Below are 19,135 nucleotides of genomic sequence, written 5' to 3'. Positions count from 1 at the left end.
TCAGTTTTTCGAATTCGGTAATATTCATTATTCATATTTTACTTTTGGAACTGTCGAAGGTTTTTCAAATTTTACTTTACACAACACAAGATTATACTTTTACCATTATTTTGTAACCTATAGTTAGATACATCAAGCTCTCAAAATTTTTTTTGAGCATATAGAAGTTTGAATATTGAAAAACCGCTGCCAATGTATTGGCAAGTAGCTTCCCGGCTTAAAATAAGGATATCATTTCAGATATCATTCGGATATCCGATCGGATATCCGATATGATATCCGAATGATATCCGAATGATATCCGAAATGATATCATTCAGGATAAAATGTGGGACTCAATAAATAAATGTATACATATAATATTTTAATTTTTATTTAATCAGATGATGCGATAGGAATTTCTATCCTTGATTTCATACACACAAAATGTTTATATTTTTCTCAAATAGTTAAATAATAATTAATAACTATAAGAATCACATTTTAATCTTGTAACAATAAAAAATTATATAATATTTTGATTTTTATTTAATCAGATGATGCGATAGGAATTTCTATCTTCGATTTCATACACACAAAATGTTCATATTTTTCTTGAATAGTTAAATAATAATTAGTAACTAAGAATCACATTTTAATCTTGTAACAATGAAAAAATAAATATGTATGTTTCGCACCTACCTTAATTACGTTTTGTTTATTACAATTTAATGTTTCATTCGATTATCATTTTTAAAAATTTGTTACGATTATCTAAAATGAAACATACATATTTATTTAGAAACATCAGCACAAGGGAGACCACCGACAAAGACGGCTCCGGAAGGCGGGAATGACACTGGATGAGGGCTTCGCGGGGCGAGCGGGGGATCACCAACGCGTTGACACGGTTCCTGAACCCCTGATCACTGCGCCTTGGCGTGCGGTGGATGGGGGATGTAGGGAAATGACCAAATACGTCGATGCAGCAGCACTGCTAAAAGGCACCCACCGAAGTAATATCTAACGATGGTTCCGGTGGGAATCATGCCAGAGTTCGGAAGGGCCACTGGTGCAAGGGTTTTACCCTGCCCACGCCCTCTCCAAAAAAAAAAAAAAAAAAAAAACACATCCACACACACACACACACATACAGACATGTGTCAGCAACTCGATCTAGTTTAAGAATATATATGTAAAAGTACTCTACGATTATTAGTTATGAAAGTCGAAAATCGGTCCGTCACAAAGCTTACTCTATGAGTAAGCAATTCTATTGTTAGTCGTTACCCAGTTGAAAAAAATTGCGTCGATTTCTACTTGGATTATCCACGCAGATACCGCGTGGAAAGTACGTGGATTCCACAAGGAAAGTGCATTGATTCCATGTGGAATCTCCTTGGATCATTTTTGTAAAAATCTGCCAAGATTTTTCGATTATTCCTTGAAAAAGGGTACGAGCGGGGAATTAAGTTTTTAAGAGATAACCGAAAAATCTTGGCAGATTTTTACAAAAATGATCCACGCAGTTTCCACATAGAATCAATGCACTTTCCTTGTGGAATCCACGTACTTTCCACACGGAATCTGCGTGGATAATCCACGTAGAAATCCATGCAATTTTTTTCAACTGGGTACCTACATCAATAATAATAATGATCTTCAGACTGAATCACACATGTATTTATTTTAATTCAACTAAGAAAATAAATTCCAAGACCTTTTTTTATGATATTGTTCTATTTCACTGGCTTAATGAAGAAAATGCAATAAATCTTAAGTGTAAATTATTTATAATGTATCATAATCTATTTTCTAATAATCGAAAAGCGGTACCTTTTTTATATAAGGAACAGTTTAAATGTATAATTTTATTTGATAATAAAACTAATTTTCATTGACATAATGCTTAACAATATATTCGTTTTATATTAAAATCAATTTGTAATTTTGTTATCGAAATAGTTCAATAATCTGACGGCTGTATGTCGCTATCAATCGCGTAAATTTTGACGGACGGCGGTTGACCGTTGAGCCGTGAGCGGCCGGCTGCTGGCGGGAGCTGCATCGCGAACAAAGGGACCCCTCAGTTCTCACCCCGCTTCCTTCCTATTTTATCATTCTGAAGTGTCGCTTATTGTTCTCATTGATTATTACGTAACTTTTACTTTTTAGACCAAGTATTAATATTTGTTATTGCAATATTATTGCAATATGCCAGTATTTGAAGAAATAGAGGCTTGCACTACTTTGAATGTGGAACAATGCACTATCACGTGGACGATAAATAATTATAGTTCAATCGTTAAAGATGTTCCAGGAAAATATTTATCATCTCCCAAATTTAGTCTCGGCAATGCTGCTAAGAGACAATTTTACTTGAGATTATACCCAGGAGGAGAAACTGAAAAAAGCAGCCAATTTATATCACTATATGTGTACTGGAACAAGACTAACAATAAACAAGAATTTACTTGTGAATGCAAATTTTCAATTATCACTGAAGTGACTGGATCAATTATTCATAAACGAGTATTTCAGGCAAAAGTTAGTAATGAAAGCCCTGGTTGGGGATACTCGGAATTCTACAAAAAAAAGGATTATAATGACATGAACTCCATGATTATTCGTTGTCAATTATCAGTATTTGAAGATACTTCAATTGATTTTGACATCAAAGATCATGAACTGATAAATAGATTGACATTTGACTCTTTATTTCTCAGTGATGAACTCAGTGATTTTAAAATAAATACTTCCTCAGTAAAATCTATTGCAGCCCACAAATTTATACTTGCTGTAGCCAGTCCAGTATTTAGGGCTATGTTTACTCATGACATGGTAGAAAACAAAGAAAATTCCATTGAGATAGCTGATACTTCATACAATATTCTGATTGACATGTTGCGATACATCTACACTGGCAAAATTCTAAGTACTAAAACAGACGAGATTCTTGAACTTTTAGCAGTGGCTGACAAGTATCAAATTGATAACTTAAAAATCAAATGTGGAATAAAATTGTGTGCTAATTTGTCAGTGATTAATGCAATTGAAATTTTAACAGCTGCGTATAAATACAATGAAGAGTACCTGAAAAATGAAGTAAAACATTTTGTCACAACTCGTATACAATCATTTTTCAATTCTGAAGAAATTAAACAGATAGATGATCCTGATATTTTGATTGATTTAATGCAATCAATGATGAAATCTCAAAAAATATCTTGAGTTTTTTTCATGTCACAGAATAGTTTTTAGTATTGATGGATGGAGCTGTAAGATTTTCGTTATTTTATTATATATACAAATTTAAGTCTGCCTTAGTATTATAAGAGTATTTTTGATACATTTGCATTTAATGACAAATTTCAAGACCCCATTACTTTAGTTTTGGTAAAATCTTGTATTTCACCTCTGTAGCAAGTTATTAATTATGAAATAATTATAAATGTTTGATCAGTATCAGTGTGTAATTTTCTAAAATAAAAGTACAGGACGTACATTTTCTCAAGCGATCATACAAATCGGTAGCTCATTCATTTTATCCCAGTTCACTTTAAATGATAGTTTAAGTTCAACTAGAAGTAGAGTTTATTAGAAATTTTCAAATTATTCTATTATGCTGATATTATAAGAAATAAAAAATACATGATATTTTGAGTATATTCATTATAATGTATCAGCTCATAGTCGAATGACGCACAACGTAATTTTTGAAAATATAAATTCTATCCGATAATATAATTAATTTTCACGAAAAAAATCCGCTTTTGTACGTATTTTTTCATCTATTTATAGTAATTTTCTGTTTGAATAGTTGTACGATTTCCTTGCAACGCGTCGCTACTAATCATGCAAATTCGCCGTTGTTTGGTGTTTCTGAGTGGAACTATGCCACTGCAGCGGCAAGCAAATCAAGTGACCCCCTTTTCTCGCTCGCGGCTCGCCTTACTTTTCGACGTGATTGAAAACGGCTTGTGAAACGAGTGGGTCTTATTCATAGTATTGATGACTATTGTTAAAACTTTTCTCAAAATATTTAATATTGAATCGAATCCATCATAAGTGCAAAATGTCAAAACAAATAGAAGCCAGCTCTGAATTGAATGTGGATCAGTGCACTTTTACGTGGACAATCAGTGATTATAGTTCAATTGTTAAAGTGCCAGGTTATTATTTGTGGTCACCCCAATTTAACTTCGGCAATGATGTTAACAAAACATTTTCCTTGATATTATACCCAGGAGGGTATGACGAAAGTTGCAAGGAATTTATATCATTATTCTTGAGTCGTTCACGTAAGCATGACGAAATGAAAGAAATATCTGAATGTAAATTAACGATTTCAATTTTGACTCCAGTTTGTGGATTGAGTATCCAAACGCGAGAATTTTGTACGAAATTCAATGGTACAATTAACCATTGTGGTTCTGCAAAGTTTTTAAGAAAAAACAATTATCATATTAACAACTGCATGATTATCCGCTGTCAGTTATTAATTACTGAAGATACATCAATTTACTCAAATTTCAGTATTGATAAACATGAAATTACTGATAAACTGCAATTGGACTCATTGTTTCTTAGTGAAGAGTTCAGTGATATTAAATTAGAAATTGACAATGAAGAAGATATCCCAGCACACAAATATATACTTGCAGTGGCTAGTCCAGTATTTAGGGCCATGTTTACTCATGATATGTTGGAAAACAAAAACAATTCTGTTCAGATAATTGACACTCCTCGAAATATTCTAGTTGAAATGTTGCGATACATCTACACAGGTGAAATTGAAACAACAGAACCAGATACTATTCTTCAACTTCTACCAGTGGCTGACAAATATCAAATTAACAATTTGAAAATCAAGTGTGGAAAAATATTATGTGCTAATTTATCCAAGAAAAATGCAATTGATTTTCTAGTAGCGTCTTATAAATATAATGTAAAGTATTTAAAAGAAGAAGTTACCAACTATGTAATAGCTGACATATCATCATTTATTAATACTGAAGAGATGAAGAATATGGATGATTCTATTATATTTATAAACTTAATACAATCAATGATAAAATCCAAATAAAATATTTCGCAGTTTTTCTCAGGATAGTTTACAATAGTTTGATGAAGTAATTATGTTTCTTGTAACTTAATTAATTTTAATGTGTCACTCATATGAAATTATAATTTTTTTCAACTACATTTTATTTACTTTTAAAAATTAGCTTGGAAGTTAAAAAAAGTTTAAATTTGATATCTTTATTGAAATTTACATTACATCTTAACTATAATCTTTAAACCCTTGTCACTTTTGTTAAAAAGCTTATGTTCCATATTTACAAAAAGCAATTGATAGTGATACAGTAAGTGTTTCATAATGATAATCATTGGATGTTAAATAGTTTTATGTCCAACATGAAACTAAAATTTTGCTATAAGCTTGAAATCAGTTACACAATTTTGTAGTTAGATCATTGTATAAACTATTTCAAATTTATGATTTAATTGAATTGACTAGTTTTTTTACACAAAATGTAATTAATTTGAAGAATTCTTCGAAAAGTCTCAATAAAATGAAATAAAAACTATCATCATCTTTTCATATTATTTTATTTAAAGGATCTCACATGAAGACCCAAAAATTACCAGATTTTGCCAAATTTGTTGAACATGAAAAAAAAATAATGTGCTATGAAATGAAAAATAAATACGTTAGGGTCACGTAGTTTAGTTCAGATCCAAACAATTTAAAATAAAACAAAGTTCCAAAAGGAATGCATAGTATAATAATTGAGCGCCATGTGCTACGTAAGTGCTCTCAATCCTGACGTTGAATGACTTCAAATTTTCAAAAATGCCAAAAAAATCGATATTTTGATCATGTTGCATGACAACCTCCATTTGAAATATACATTCATAACAAATTATTAGATTATTAAAAATGAAGAAAAAATGAATCGGTAATGAAGAAAAAATGAGAGAGAGTAAAATCTGAGAAGTGTTCATATGCACTAACTCTTATTAAAGAGCGCCCTTTCTTGAAAAAAACAACTTTGAGGGTATAAATATTGTAGGTGTAATAATAAAATTAACTATTACTGCAAAATACTCATCCATTTTTACATTTTCTTAATAAATTTGCAATCGTGCAATCCGTATATCCAAATTTATCGTTCATTTGAATAGAAAAAGCTTACGAGTTACGACATTCGCCAACAAATTAGCGTATAGGGCGTTTTCACAAAGCGTTACTGACGGTCAGGATTGAACAGCTGATTTGCCTGTAGGCACAACAAACCGAGTTTCCATATACTTTATATGTTAAGTCGATTAGTTTGACTGCAAATTACAAATAAATGAGATGCTCTAAAAATATATAAAAAATATGTCGATGTAGAGGAAGACTTCATCTTTTCATCTATCGAAGCGGATTTTACGATTTCTCTTTAGTTATTGCAAAAACAATTGTTTAAATTTAGGTCATTTCAGAGTCTAACTCGCTACTCAGCTGCTGTCAACACTGACTTGGGCGTGTCCGTGATTGTTTTAGCGATATTTGAAAATACATTTAAATATTAAAGCATGAGTATATTGCCTTTTTCGACTCAGTTCCCTTAATTCTTCAGAATTTCTATTATTTTTCGGCTTTCCTGTTGGTATACAAAAGAAGGAAAACTTTCCATTTTGGGAATTTGCTTTGCATCCTGTTACATAACACCTCAACACCATTTTTTATTTTATGATTGCAGATTGATAAAAAAAAATGAAATCAAATCTCAAATATCGCTAAAACGATCACGGACACGCGCAACTCGGTGTTGACAGCAGCCGAGCAGCGAGTAAAACTCCGAAATAACCGAAATTTCAACAATTTTTTTTGTAATAACTAAAGAGAAATCGTAAAATCCGCTTCGATAGATGAAAAGATGAAGTCTTCCTCTACATAGACATATTTTTTATATATTTTTAGAGCATCTCATTTATTTGTAATTTGCAGTCAAACTAATCGACTTAACATATAAAGTGAATGGAAGCTCGGTTTGTTATGCCTACAGGCAAATCAGCTGTTCGAGCGAAGAGGTTAGTGACGGTCTCTGAAAACAGCCTATTTTCTCAATCGTGCTAACCAGCTACAGCGCCACTATCTTACTTATAAGTTATATCTTAGTTCTATTATCTATACCTACTACACTACCTATCCTGTAGGATCTATGGCCACTGCCCACTACAGTCATCAAGAGTTACTTATTTTTATTTAATTTAACTCAAGTTTTACTGAAAAATATCGAGCGTTAATGAAAAGTTCGCAATATGTCAAAAGATAACGAAATAGTGGCTTCCACTGAATTCCATACGGAAAATTGTACTTTTACATGGATAATCAAAGATTACAGTCTAATTATTAAAGATGTGCCAGGGGAAAGTTTAACGTCCCCTAAATTTAGCCTCAGCAATGATCCGGAAAGAAAGTTTTACTTAAAATTATATCCAGGAGGAGAAAATGAAAAATGCAGCCAATTTATATCATTATTTCTACACACAATTAAGAATGACAAAAAACCAGAATTTGTATGCAAATGTACATTTTCAACTTTGACTAAAGTTGGTGGATCAAGTATTTATGGGCAAACATTACATGAAAAATTTAGTGCCAAAACCACCAATTGGGGTTGGCCAAAGTTGTATGAAAAAAAAAATTATCAGAAGTTGCTTGCTAAAGGTGGTTCTATGATCATATGTTGTAAATTGTCAGTTTCTTCAGGACATAAAACATCAATCATTTCTAATGGTAATTTCACAGAACAAGAAATGATAGGTAAACTACTTGACGTTGACTTCTTATTTCTCAATGAAGAACTCAGTGATTTTAAACTAAAAACTTCTGATGGAAAGTATATCCCTATACACAAAGCTATACTTGCTGCTGCCAGTCCAGTGTTTAGAGCCATGTTCACTCATGATATGTTGGAAAATAAAAACAATTCTGTTGAAATTATGGATACTCCTCGCAATATTGTAATTGAATTGTTGCGATACATTTACAAAGGTGAAATTGAAATTGCAGATACAGATATAATTCTTAAACTTTTACAAGCAGCTGAAAAGTATCAAATCAGTAATTTAAAAATCAAGTGTGGAAAATTATTATCTGCTAATTTGTCCACTGAAAATGTCATTCAAATTCTTATAGCTGCTCACAAGTACCAAATTAAATATTTGGAAAATGAAGTTATGAAGTTTGTTGCTGCTCATATACGATCACTCATTGATTTTGAAAAACTGCAGCAGATAGCTGATCCTGCTGTATTACTCAACATAATACAATCAATAACGAAAACACAAGAAAACATATCTTAATTTGTTTTTTTGCTTCATTTTAATATAGGTTCTAGTTCTGTCTAAATTTGATTTTTTGTAACTTCATTATTTCTTAAGAATGATTTAGAAAATAGGATAAGAAAACTTATATACTTACATATGATATTTTTATTATATTGATATTGTATGCAGGCTTAATACATTATTACTCCTTCTAAAGATTATTAATTGAGCTTTGCGTTCAAGTTTTTACGAGTTTATTGTATAAGAGAAATCGAATAAAAAACTTTTTGAAAAAATAGCAGAGTAAACTCATTATTTTGAACAAAATTTGTATATTTTTTGATAAAACTAAGTTCATACAAACACATATTATCAAATGATTTTATAAAATGATTGACTAATTTGATCAATGTTTTATTCAAGTTTAACTCCTGACTGTTTATGTAAGCTTTTTTACTAGTAAGAAGGTAAATAGGTAAATTCAACGTTTACTCTAGATAAGATTAGTAATATTGATTTAATGTCTGGTGCATTTAGAGTTTTAAAATCATGTGTGAAAATAGCTGTGATAGTTGCAATTATGTTTTATTTTATTTTATATTTAGAACATTGGCATCACATTAATGATAATGTTATCAAACTTATATCGATCCTAATTATATAAATGATACAAATAATCAAAAAGATGTATATTTCATGACTTATAAACGCTTATAATCATTTAATCAAAATCGTTCGTAATCAAATTTTATTTCATTATTGTAAACCTTCAATTTAAATAGTACACAGTTGGCATCACTGCCTCGCGTGGTAAAACAGTGCAGCTTGTGGAGTCGAGCGTCGATCAGCTGATCGTTATGGCTCGATCGAGTTCTTGACAACGCTGCGCCACAGCCTATAGACTTCTAACTTCTGCTACTTTCAAGCCAGTCTCAGACCAGTGCAGAGTGATAGTCGATACCTGCTGCGCACAGTTAAAGTTCGATAGTTTTGCAAAAAGTGCTCACAAACTCTCACGAGGCCAGGTTAGAAAAGAAATAGTATTGTATCAGTGAAATTTGAACGCTGTACAGAGTGAAAGTCTCTAAAACGTTAATTAGTAGTCTGGTGCACGTGTCGTATAACGTTTAGTAATTCGTTCAATATTTCAATAATTTGTGACACCAACAGTGGAGTTTACAAATAATACAAAATTTTGTGAATCGTTTAAGTTTTTATCAAAACTTTGAGAAGTTTAATTCATCCATTTCCTTTGCATCATGAAGCAGGAAACGTTTGATTTTCTTCCTGAAAGAGGTTATGTTGATAATTCAAGTGAAATGATGATTGAATTTGAATGTCACGATGAAAAACCAGACTTGGCTCGGCTATCATCTACAATATTTCCCACTGAGTCGAAACCTCTTTTACCAAATGTAAATCTTGATAAAACGATCAAGACAGAAGCCAACGTGGACTACAATTACCTGAACTCGAGTGAAGTGATGATAGAATTTGAATGCCACGATGAAAAACCAAATTTGTCTTCGCTTACATCTGAAACATTGCCTATGGGATTGCAACATTCAGTACCAAATGTAAAAGTTGAAAAAAGTATTAAAACAGGAAAAGTCGACAAGGAGTTGATAATTTTAATACAGAAAGGATTTCGTTACGATGACAATCAGCATAGTCATGAACACATACCACATACCAAAATTCCTGGTTCCAAAAGGAAATATATTAGGAGAAATGACAATACTTGTGAGATATGCGATAAGGTATGCCAAAATGCCTCTACTTTGAAAATTCATATAGACAAAGTTCATAAAGAACAAAAGTGTGAAGAATGTGGCAAAGTATTCACACTTAAAGTTAATCTCGTAGCGCACATTAAACAAGTTCATCAAAACTCAAGAAAATACAAATGCAAACTTTGTAAAAAGCGATTTGCTAGAAATAGCCATCTTCAAAATCATACAAATGTTGTACACAAAGGTATTAAAAATTACCAATGCAAGGAATGTTTCAAATTGTTTTCTCAAAAATGTAATTATTCAAAGCATATTGATACAGTGCACAAAGGTTTGAAAAACTATAAATGTGACTTTTGTGAAAAAGAATATACAGAAAACAAAGCACTACAATCTCATGTTAACATTATACATCGTAATCTTAAGCTTTATGAATGTGAATATTGTCTGAAGGACTTTGGTCAAAGGTCTAACTTACAAAGTCATATTTTAATGGTTCATAAAAAAAAGAAAGATTACAAATGTGATGATTGCCCAGCCGCATTTACTTTTAAACATAATCTCAGAGATCATATTATAGCAGTTCATCAGTGTATTAAAGCTTACAAGTGTAAAAAATGTCCAAGTACTTTTACATTCAGTCAAGCCCGTGATAGACACTGGAAACTCATGCACACTGATAAAACTCATAGGTGCGATATATGTGGAAAAGCATATGTAACAGAAAATGAGTTAAAAAAGCATACTGTATTATTTCATTTGGGTATTAAACGTTATGATTGTGACTTATGTCAAAAGGGTTTTGCAACTAAAAATAAAATCCAAAGACATATAATGGCAGTGCATTTACGCTTAAGAGATTTCAAGTGTCATGATTGTCAAAAATCTTATGGGGACAAAGATCAACTTCAAAGGCACATCTCAACAGTACATGCAGAAGAGAGACAAATTCGTGATTGTCAAATTTGTCATAGATCATTTAAGGCATATGGATGGCTTCAGAGACACATTGAAACTAAACATCAAAAAAATAAGTTACCCAAGCAAAATAAAAATAAAAAAAAGTAATAACATTTTAGAATAAGTGTCGATGAGACTTAAGTGTTGTTTAAAATTTCTTTTATGCGTATGGGATATTTATAAAGTATGACTTTTATAAAGCTAAAAGTGTACATAATGTATAATATGAATGTTACAATTATATTATATATTTTTTACTGTTAGCAAAATATGCCATATAATATGAATGCATCATAACGATTATTTTAATGAATATATGACAAAACAATGTATTTTACAGTTTTATAATAAAAGACATAAAAAAATTAAAAACTTGCTTCCCCATTGATTTCAAGTCCATAGGTATTGTACACATTCAAGCCCTTCATCAACTTGTTCTTACTCTCTATTAAACACTCAATCAAAGACATAACGTACATAATTTTTTGGAAAAACATAGTTTTCCATAATACTTGATGAAATAAATACTTAATTAGATGATTTATCCATAGATTTTCAAAACAAGGATCCAATCGCCTTTTCTCCCCATCAGCAATGTCAAATAAATTTGCAATCGTGCAATCCGGATATCCAAATTTATCGTTCATTTAAACAGAAAAAGCTTACGAGTTACGACATTCGCTGATAGACAAATTAGCGTCTTTTCTCAATCGTGCTAACCAGCTACAGCGCCACTATCTTACTCATCTCTAATTAGTTCTATTATCTATACCTACTACCTACTCTATAGGACCAATGGCCGTTGCCGGCTACAGTCATCAAGTGTTACTTATTTTCATTTAATTTTTACTCAAGTTTTACTGAAAAGATTGCGAATTAATAATAAGTTCAAAATGTCGGAGAACAACGAAATGGTCGCTTGTACTGAATTCAATACGTCAAAATTCACTTTTCGTGGATAATTAAAGATTATAGCTTGGTTATTAACGATCTGCCAGGAGCACATTTAACGTCGCCTGAATTTAGACTCAGCAATGATACAGAGAGAAAGTTTTACTTAAAATTATATCCAGGAGGAGAATGTGAAAAAAGCAGTCAATTTATATCATTATTTCTAGTTGCGATCAAGAATGACAAAAAATCAGAATTTGTATGCAAATGTACACTTTCAACTTTGACTAAAGTTGGTGGATCAAGTATTTATGAGCTAACATTTCATCGAAAATTTGAGGCCAAAAACATCATTTGGGGTTGGTCAAATTTCTATGAAAAAAAAAATTATCAGAAGTTGCTTGCTAATGATGGTTGTATGATCATATATTGTAAATTGTCAGTTACTGAAGGGTGTACAACTTCAATTATCTCAGAATTTATTACTAAAAAACTTGAACTGATGTTAAATTAAAATTTGATGGTGAAAATGATATTCCAGCTCACAAAACTATTCTCTCTCTTGCTAGCCCAATATTTAAAACCATGTTTTCTCATGATATGTTGGAAAATCTAAACAATGCTGTGAAGATAACTGATACTTCTTACAATATTCTAGTTGAAATGCTGCGATACATCTATACAGGTGCAATTGAAAGTACTGGAACAGACATGATTCTTCAACTCTTAGCAGTGGCTGATAAATATCAAACTAATAATTTGAAAATTAAGTGCAAGAACATATTAAGTACGAATTTGAATATGAAAAATGTAATAGAAATTCTATTAGCTGCTTATAAATACAATGTTAAGTACTTGAAAAATAGGGTAAAAAAGTTTGTTTTTACTCATATAAAATTATTCTTCAACTCTGAAAAGACCGAGCAAATTGATGATCCTAACACATTAGTAGATTTAATGCAATTAATTTTAAAATTACAAGAAAATGTGTCTTAGTTTTTTAATGTATTAATATATTTATTGTAAAGATTGATTTTAGATTGATTAATGCGGTTTGCCGTGTTATACATGATATCATATCATTTCTGTATTCTTTTTGAAAGCCAACTTTAAGGCTGTTGGTTTATGATATTTTCAATACGTTTTTTTTTAATGAAAAGTTTCAAAACACTAACACTGCAGTTAAAAGCTTGCAAAAAGCTTTAATAATAAGCTATGAAGTATGCATATTTCTCTTTATGTTCAGTATGTAATTTTGTAATATGAATAAAGTAAATAGAAAATTGCTTCCGCCATAGACATCCATTGCTTGGTTTGATTTATTATTTTATTCTGATTTGTTGAATAATATTTTTGATTTCCACCTAATATAAAATTAATAAATTTCTATGTGACTCTATTTTACTGATGTGATTACAAATATAAGGCATAATAAAAAATGAAACAAATTTATCCATAAATTAAAAAATAACAAGAAAATTCCAGATTTTTCAAGTTTTCATTTTAATGTATCGGATCATAATCAATAACACAATTTTTTCAAGCTACATCTATCAAAATAAAGATGTCATTTGATAATAAAATTAATTATCAATATTATTCAAGATAGTTGCATAATCCACATGCTACGTAGCTACTTTCGCTTCTTATATCAATAATGCACTGTCAACATGGTGAACTGTGCGATGTGTCTTAGCAGAAGGTGCCTGCATCGCGCGATTCCCTAACGAAGTGATTTCACCTATCTTACGTCCTACTTATCCTCGCAACATTGGAAGCATGAATTGTGGATAAACCCCGGCTTCTAATACGAATGATACTTATATTTATCATTAAATTTTGTGTGAGTTTTTCACGAGAGATTGAATAATAATTATTCATACGTTATGCCATCGTCTGAAGAAATATTAGTTTGCATCAAATATATTATGGAAAAATGCACTTTTACATGGGAAATCATTAATTTTAGTTTGATTGAGAAAGATGTTGGAAAGTCTACATCGTCGTCTGAATTTAGTCTTGACAGTGATCATGAAGAGAAGATTTTACTTCAAATTATACCCAGGAGGACAGTAATCAAAGTATCGTGTTTCGTATCTGTGTATGGCTTATTAATTGTCGCCTAAACAAAAACAAAATAAATACTATCAACATCTTTCCATATTATTTTATTTTGCTGATGATGCTGCGATAAAACATTCATAAAGCATAGGTGAAAATATAAAATAATTAATCAGTAAATGAAGAGAACTGTGGAGAGTTAATAATTATGTATTATTGTTATCTATTAATTGAAAAGCGCTTCTTTCTATTAGAAACAACAACTTCAAAGAATCTTTAAAGTTATAAATAAAGTATATGATAGGCGCGATGAAAATAATTAGCATAGAAAAATCCACATTTTTGTATGTAATAAATTTGTAATGATACAGTTGTTATTCAAATAGTTGTTAATCTCGCCGCTAATGTTTTCTTTTTTTACTATCTCGTTTATCTCTATCATCATCTTTCCTTTTAGAAGAAGTTCCACTGCTACTGGCTCCTTTGGCTTGTTTTAAAAATTTACTCAAACCAAATGGAACTTCTTCTTCTTTTTCAAACTAAACTGGTCCAGACCTTGCACTTCCAGTTTTATCTGTTCCACTAAATTCTTTGTCTGGAACAAATCTGCTTGTAGATTTTAAATCATTATTTACACTACTTATTATTTAGTGGTAATTTACATGTCTGCAATACTCCACTTGTAAACTTCTTCTTTAACTGCTTTCTTCATGTTTTGCTGTTCAAACCATTTGTTTTCATACCCATTACTTCTGTCCACTCCATCCCATCGGAAACCTGGTTTTATACCAAACCTATTGGGCATGAATGAGCCAGAATAGCTTGGTGCTCTTTTGCCTTCTTTAATTTCTTTTTCTTTTATATAGGCCAACATAGGATCATCGTCTCTGTCACGACTTTTCAATTCTTTTTCTAAATCTTCATCATCTGCATACCTTGCAAGAGGTTTGTCCATCTCTTTCAGATCTTGTTGAAGTTTACTCATGTGATCAACAGATTGTTTCAACCCCCGACCCCATTGTGCATAATTGGCATTGATCTCCTCTTGTTCTTGCTGTTTCTCATGATGATATTCAGCTTCTCTTTCCAAATTTCTTTTTCTACATGTTTTTCTATCACGAACAACAGTAGATTGACCATAGCCACTCATTTCTCTTGACATTTTTTCCATCATTTCATTTTCACGTCTTTTCTTGGCTTCTTCTTCTTCTTTCAAAGATTTGATATTTTGAAGGCCAGCTGATGTACCATCTAAGGTTTTTTTCACCTTTTTAGGTTCCCTTTCCTTTTCAGCGGCTCTTGATGAAATCAAATTAGATTTATTATTTGATTTAAATCTAGGTGGGCTTAAATCTGAGTCATAACTATTTCTTCTCTTGCCTCTTTTTGATCTTTTATCCCTTGTCTTATAAGACATCAAAAAGAACTCATTAAAATGATATAATTATTAATAATAGCTATAATTGTGTGCCAGTTGATTGAAAAAACCTATAATTTTGTGTTATTTCGAAGTTGGCAGTTCTGATTTTTTAACACGGTGAACATAGGAGCCCCTCGCGTCCCGCTTCGCCCCCCTCTGAGACCCCCGAACCTCCTTAAAGCGATTGAATTCTTCTTGTCTACATTAGACGAGCTTTTTGATTGTGCGGATTCATCGGTGATTTTGAGCAGGCAAAGCGGTATTGTATTACAATTCGCTAATCGCAAACGGATTGAATTCTTCCGGATACGTTCGTTGTTTTAGATATATAACTTTGGGAAAACCTATATAAGATTGCCAATACCCTTACCAAAACGTTAATATTTAGTCTTCTTTAGAAATAATCGCCGTTTAAATTGAAAGATTTCATATTAATTGTTTTAATACAATATGTCAGTCCATAGAGAAATAGTGTGCTGCACTAAATTCAATACAAGCAAGTGCACTTTTACTTGGAAAATTAACGATTATAGTTTAATTGACAAAGATGTGCCAGGAGAATGTTTGTCATCGTCTCAATTTAGCCTCGGTAATGACCCTGAAAGAATATTTTATTTGGAATTATATCCAGGAGGAAAAACACAAAGTGACAGCCCATTCTTATCATTATCTTTGCACTGTATCAAAAATGATACAGAAACAGAATTTATTTGTAAATGTGAATTTTCAATTTTGACTGAAATTGGTGGACCAAGTATTCTTACAAAAGAAATTAGGACAAAATTTAATAACGAAGTTAACAGCTGGGATTGGTTAAAATTCTACAAAAAAGAAAAAGACCATGAATTAACTACTATAGATGACACCATGATAATCTGTTGTCAATTGTCAACTTCTGCAGGACGCAATACATCAATTACCTCAAGTTTCAAATTTGACGTACATAAAATGACCAATGAAATGAAATTAGACTCATTGTTTCTCAGCAAAGAACTCAGTGATATAAATTTGAAAATTGAAGATTACGATATTCCAGCCCATAAAATTATACTTGCAAGGGTTAGCCCAGTTTTTAGGGCCATGTTTACAAATGAAATGTTGGAATTAAATGATAATTCCATTACTATAAACTTCACTACTTTGAATATTCTAATTGAAATGCTGCAATACATCTATACAGGAGACATTAATGCTACTGAAACAGAAACAATTCTTGAACTTTTAGCATTAGCTGACAGATATGAAATTAATAGTTTAAAAATCAAGTGTGCAGAAATATTATGTGCTGATTTATCCACTGAAAATGTCATTCAGATTCTAATAGCAGCTCACAAACACAATGTTAAATATTTGGAAAAAGAAGTCATGAAGTTTATTGCAGCTCACATACGATCACTCATTGACTTTGAAAAACTGCAGCAGATAGCTGATCCTACTATTTTGCTTAACATTATACAATCAATAACTAATTCACAAGAGAATCTATCTTAATTTTGTTCGTTTGTTACAGTAGAGTATAGTTTCCATTACTTTAACTGAATAATTTGATTTTTTTGTAACTTTTTGTTTCTGAAGAACAAATGAAAAAATCACAATAAATTTGTTTAATACCCATAATTGAATTTTTTCATTGATATTGCCATTAAATTTATTTTGTTTTTAAAATTTAAAGAAATTATTACTTTTACTATACGATATATTCTTTCAGCCACGTATGTCCTGTCTGACAAAATGTTTTTCGATTACGTATTGAGCTATATTTATCTTATACCTTATTTAGAGAAAATCAAAGGTTTGGCGATTTTTGCTTTCAAGGCCCAGCTTCAGTCAACTCGAAAATTGTTATAATAATTAAAAAATAATAATAAAAATGCTATAATTTAGCATTGGCTTGTGATGTTTCCAATATATTCTTACTCAATTCAAAGTCTCAAGACCTTGTTACTTTAGTTGAAATCAAATTGATGATACATTAATCCATATATGCTATTTTTTAAATTCTAAAAATTATAACCTCCATTTTGCTAGGCTATCACTAGGGGATATCGTTCGAATTTAATCCTCAAATTCCTGAAGTCAGTATAACCGAGTGGGAGCTGATTGTCATTCATAAACACGGTAGTTTCATGCGGTTACCTCATCAGAGCTCTTCTGCTCCTGTGATATAGATTGCCGTTTCTAATACGACTACACCACTAATTCTTGTTTATATAATTAAATTGTTCAAATTTGTCTTGAAAGATTAAGTATTAATTTTATTCAGTGTAATATATCAATGGATAAAGAGATAGTGTGCTGCTCTAACTTTAACATCGAAAAGTGCTCTTTATTTTTCACGTGGACGATCAATAACTATAGTTCTTATGTTAAAAATGAGCCAGGAAAATATTTATCGTCGCCTAAATTTGGTTTCTGCAATAATTCTAACAGACAATTTTATTTGAAGTTGTACCCAGAAGGAGAAGAGGAAGAAAGTAACAACTTTATAGCATTATATTTACATTTTATTGGGAATGACAAAAACCCAGAATTGGTATGTAAATTTACATTATCAATTTTGACAAAAGTTGATGGCTCAAGTATTCTTGATGAGAAATTTAACGCAAAATTTGATTCTGAAATCAGCTATTGGGGTTGGCCAGAATTGTATGAAAAAAAAAATTATCGTAACTTAGTTACTAAAGACGACTCAATGATCATCTGTTGTAGATTGTCAATTGTTGCAGGTTGCAAAACATTTAACTCAAATTATGTTGCAGAAGATCATGAAACTACCAGTAAATTAGAGCTTGATTTCTTTCTTCTTAGCGAGGAACTCAGTGATGTTAAATTGAAAACTTCTGATGGGAAAGATATTCCAGCTCATAAAACTATACTCGCTGCTGCCAGTCCAGTATTTAGAGCCATGTTCACTCACGATATGTTAGAAAATAAAGACAATGTCATTGAGATAGCTGACACTTCCTACAATATTTTGGTGGAGATGTGTAGATTCATCTACATTGGAAAGATTAATGCTATTGAAACAGATATTATTCTTCAAATTTTAGCAGTAGCAGATAAGTATCAAATTGATCACTTGAAAATCAAGTGTGCCAAAATATTATGTGCTGATTTATCCACTGAAAATGTCATTCGGATTCTAATAGCTGCTCACAAACACAATGTTAAATATTTGGAAAATGAAGTAATGAAGTTTGTTGCAACTCACATACGATCACTCATTGATTTTGAAAAATTGCAGCAGATAGCTGATCCTGCCATTCTGCTCAGCATTATACAATCAATAACAAAATCACAAGAAAATCCATCTTAATTTTTGTTTGTTAATTTATAATATAGTTTCTATTAGTTTAACTGAATCGTTTGGTTTTTTGTAACTTCATCATTGTTTGAAATTATTCTAATACTGTTTGATAATTTTATGATAATTTTATAAACATTTTTGTCAAAAGCTTTGTAAACTTTGTGAAAAATTAGACTAAAAATATCTCTAAGCTGTGTCTTAGATTAAATGCTGGCATGATTTGACGATTAATTATTGCAGAAACTTTTATCATTTAATTATTTGATTAATAACTGGTGCATTGAATGAAAAACATTGTTTTTCATTAAGAAAAAAGTATTTCGAAAGCTAAAAGTATGAACTTTGTCATATAAAATTGTGAATGTATCTATAAATTTTCAATGTTGTTAAAATACAAATTCATACCTATTCTTAAATGAGCACAGAGACACATTAAGTAGACAAGAGAACTCAGGACAG

At 30.9% G+C, this 19,135-nt stretch overlaps 2 protein-coding genes across 2 annotated transcripts in view; one reads left to right on the top strand and one right to left on the bottom strand.

Moving 5' to 3' along the window:
* Window positions 1-19,135, bottom strand: part of LOC106651777 — a 33,277-nt gene that overhangs the window by 11,886 nt on the left and 2,256 nt on the right. The gene's annotated exons all lie outside the window — the stretch shown is intronic.
* LOC111694440 (protein roadkill-like) lies at window positions 3,901-5,525 on the top strand. Its single transcript, XM_023462678.1, has 2 exons — window positions 3,901-4,280; window positions 4,344-5,525. Exons 1-2 carry the CDS (start codon window positions 4,055-4,057, stop codon window positions 5,063-5,065), a joined length of 948 nt encoding a protein of 315 aa, XP_023318446.1. The 5' UTR covers window positions 3,901-4,054; the 3' UTR covers window positions 5,066-5,525.

Source organism: Trichogramma pretiosum, unplaced genomic scaffold, assembly GCF_000599845.2.
Source record: "Trichogramma pretiosum strain Unisexual culture from Peru unplaced genomic scaffold, Tpre_2.0 scaffold11, whole genome shotgun sequence".
In the NCBI taxonomy this organism is placed as follows: Eukaryota; Metazoa; Arthropoda; class Insecta; order Hymenoptera; family Trichogrammatidae; genus Trichogramma; species Trichogramma pretiosum.
The sequence above is the reverse complement of the archived record's forward strand: the minus strand, read 5'-3'. Positions and strand labels throughout refer to the sequence as shown.

Excerpts from the sequence above, each read along its gene's own strand:
- LOC111694440 (XM_023462678.1), top strand. The coding sequence starts at position 4,055 with ATGTCAAAACAAATAGAAGCCAGCTCTGAATTGAATGTGGATCAGTGC. Across the intron at positions 4,281-4,343 it reads ATTATTCTTGAGTCGTTCAC|TTTGTGGATTGAGTATCCAA; the intron begins GTAAGCATGACG and ends TTTTGACTCCAG.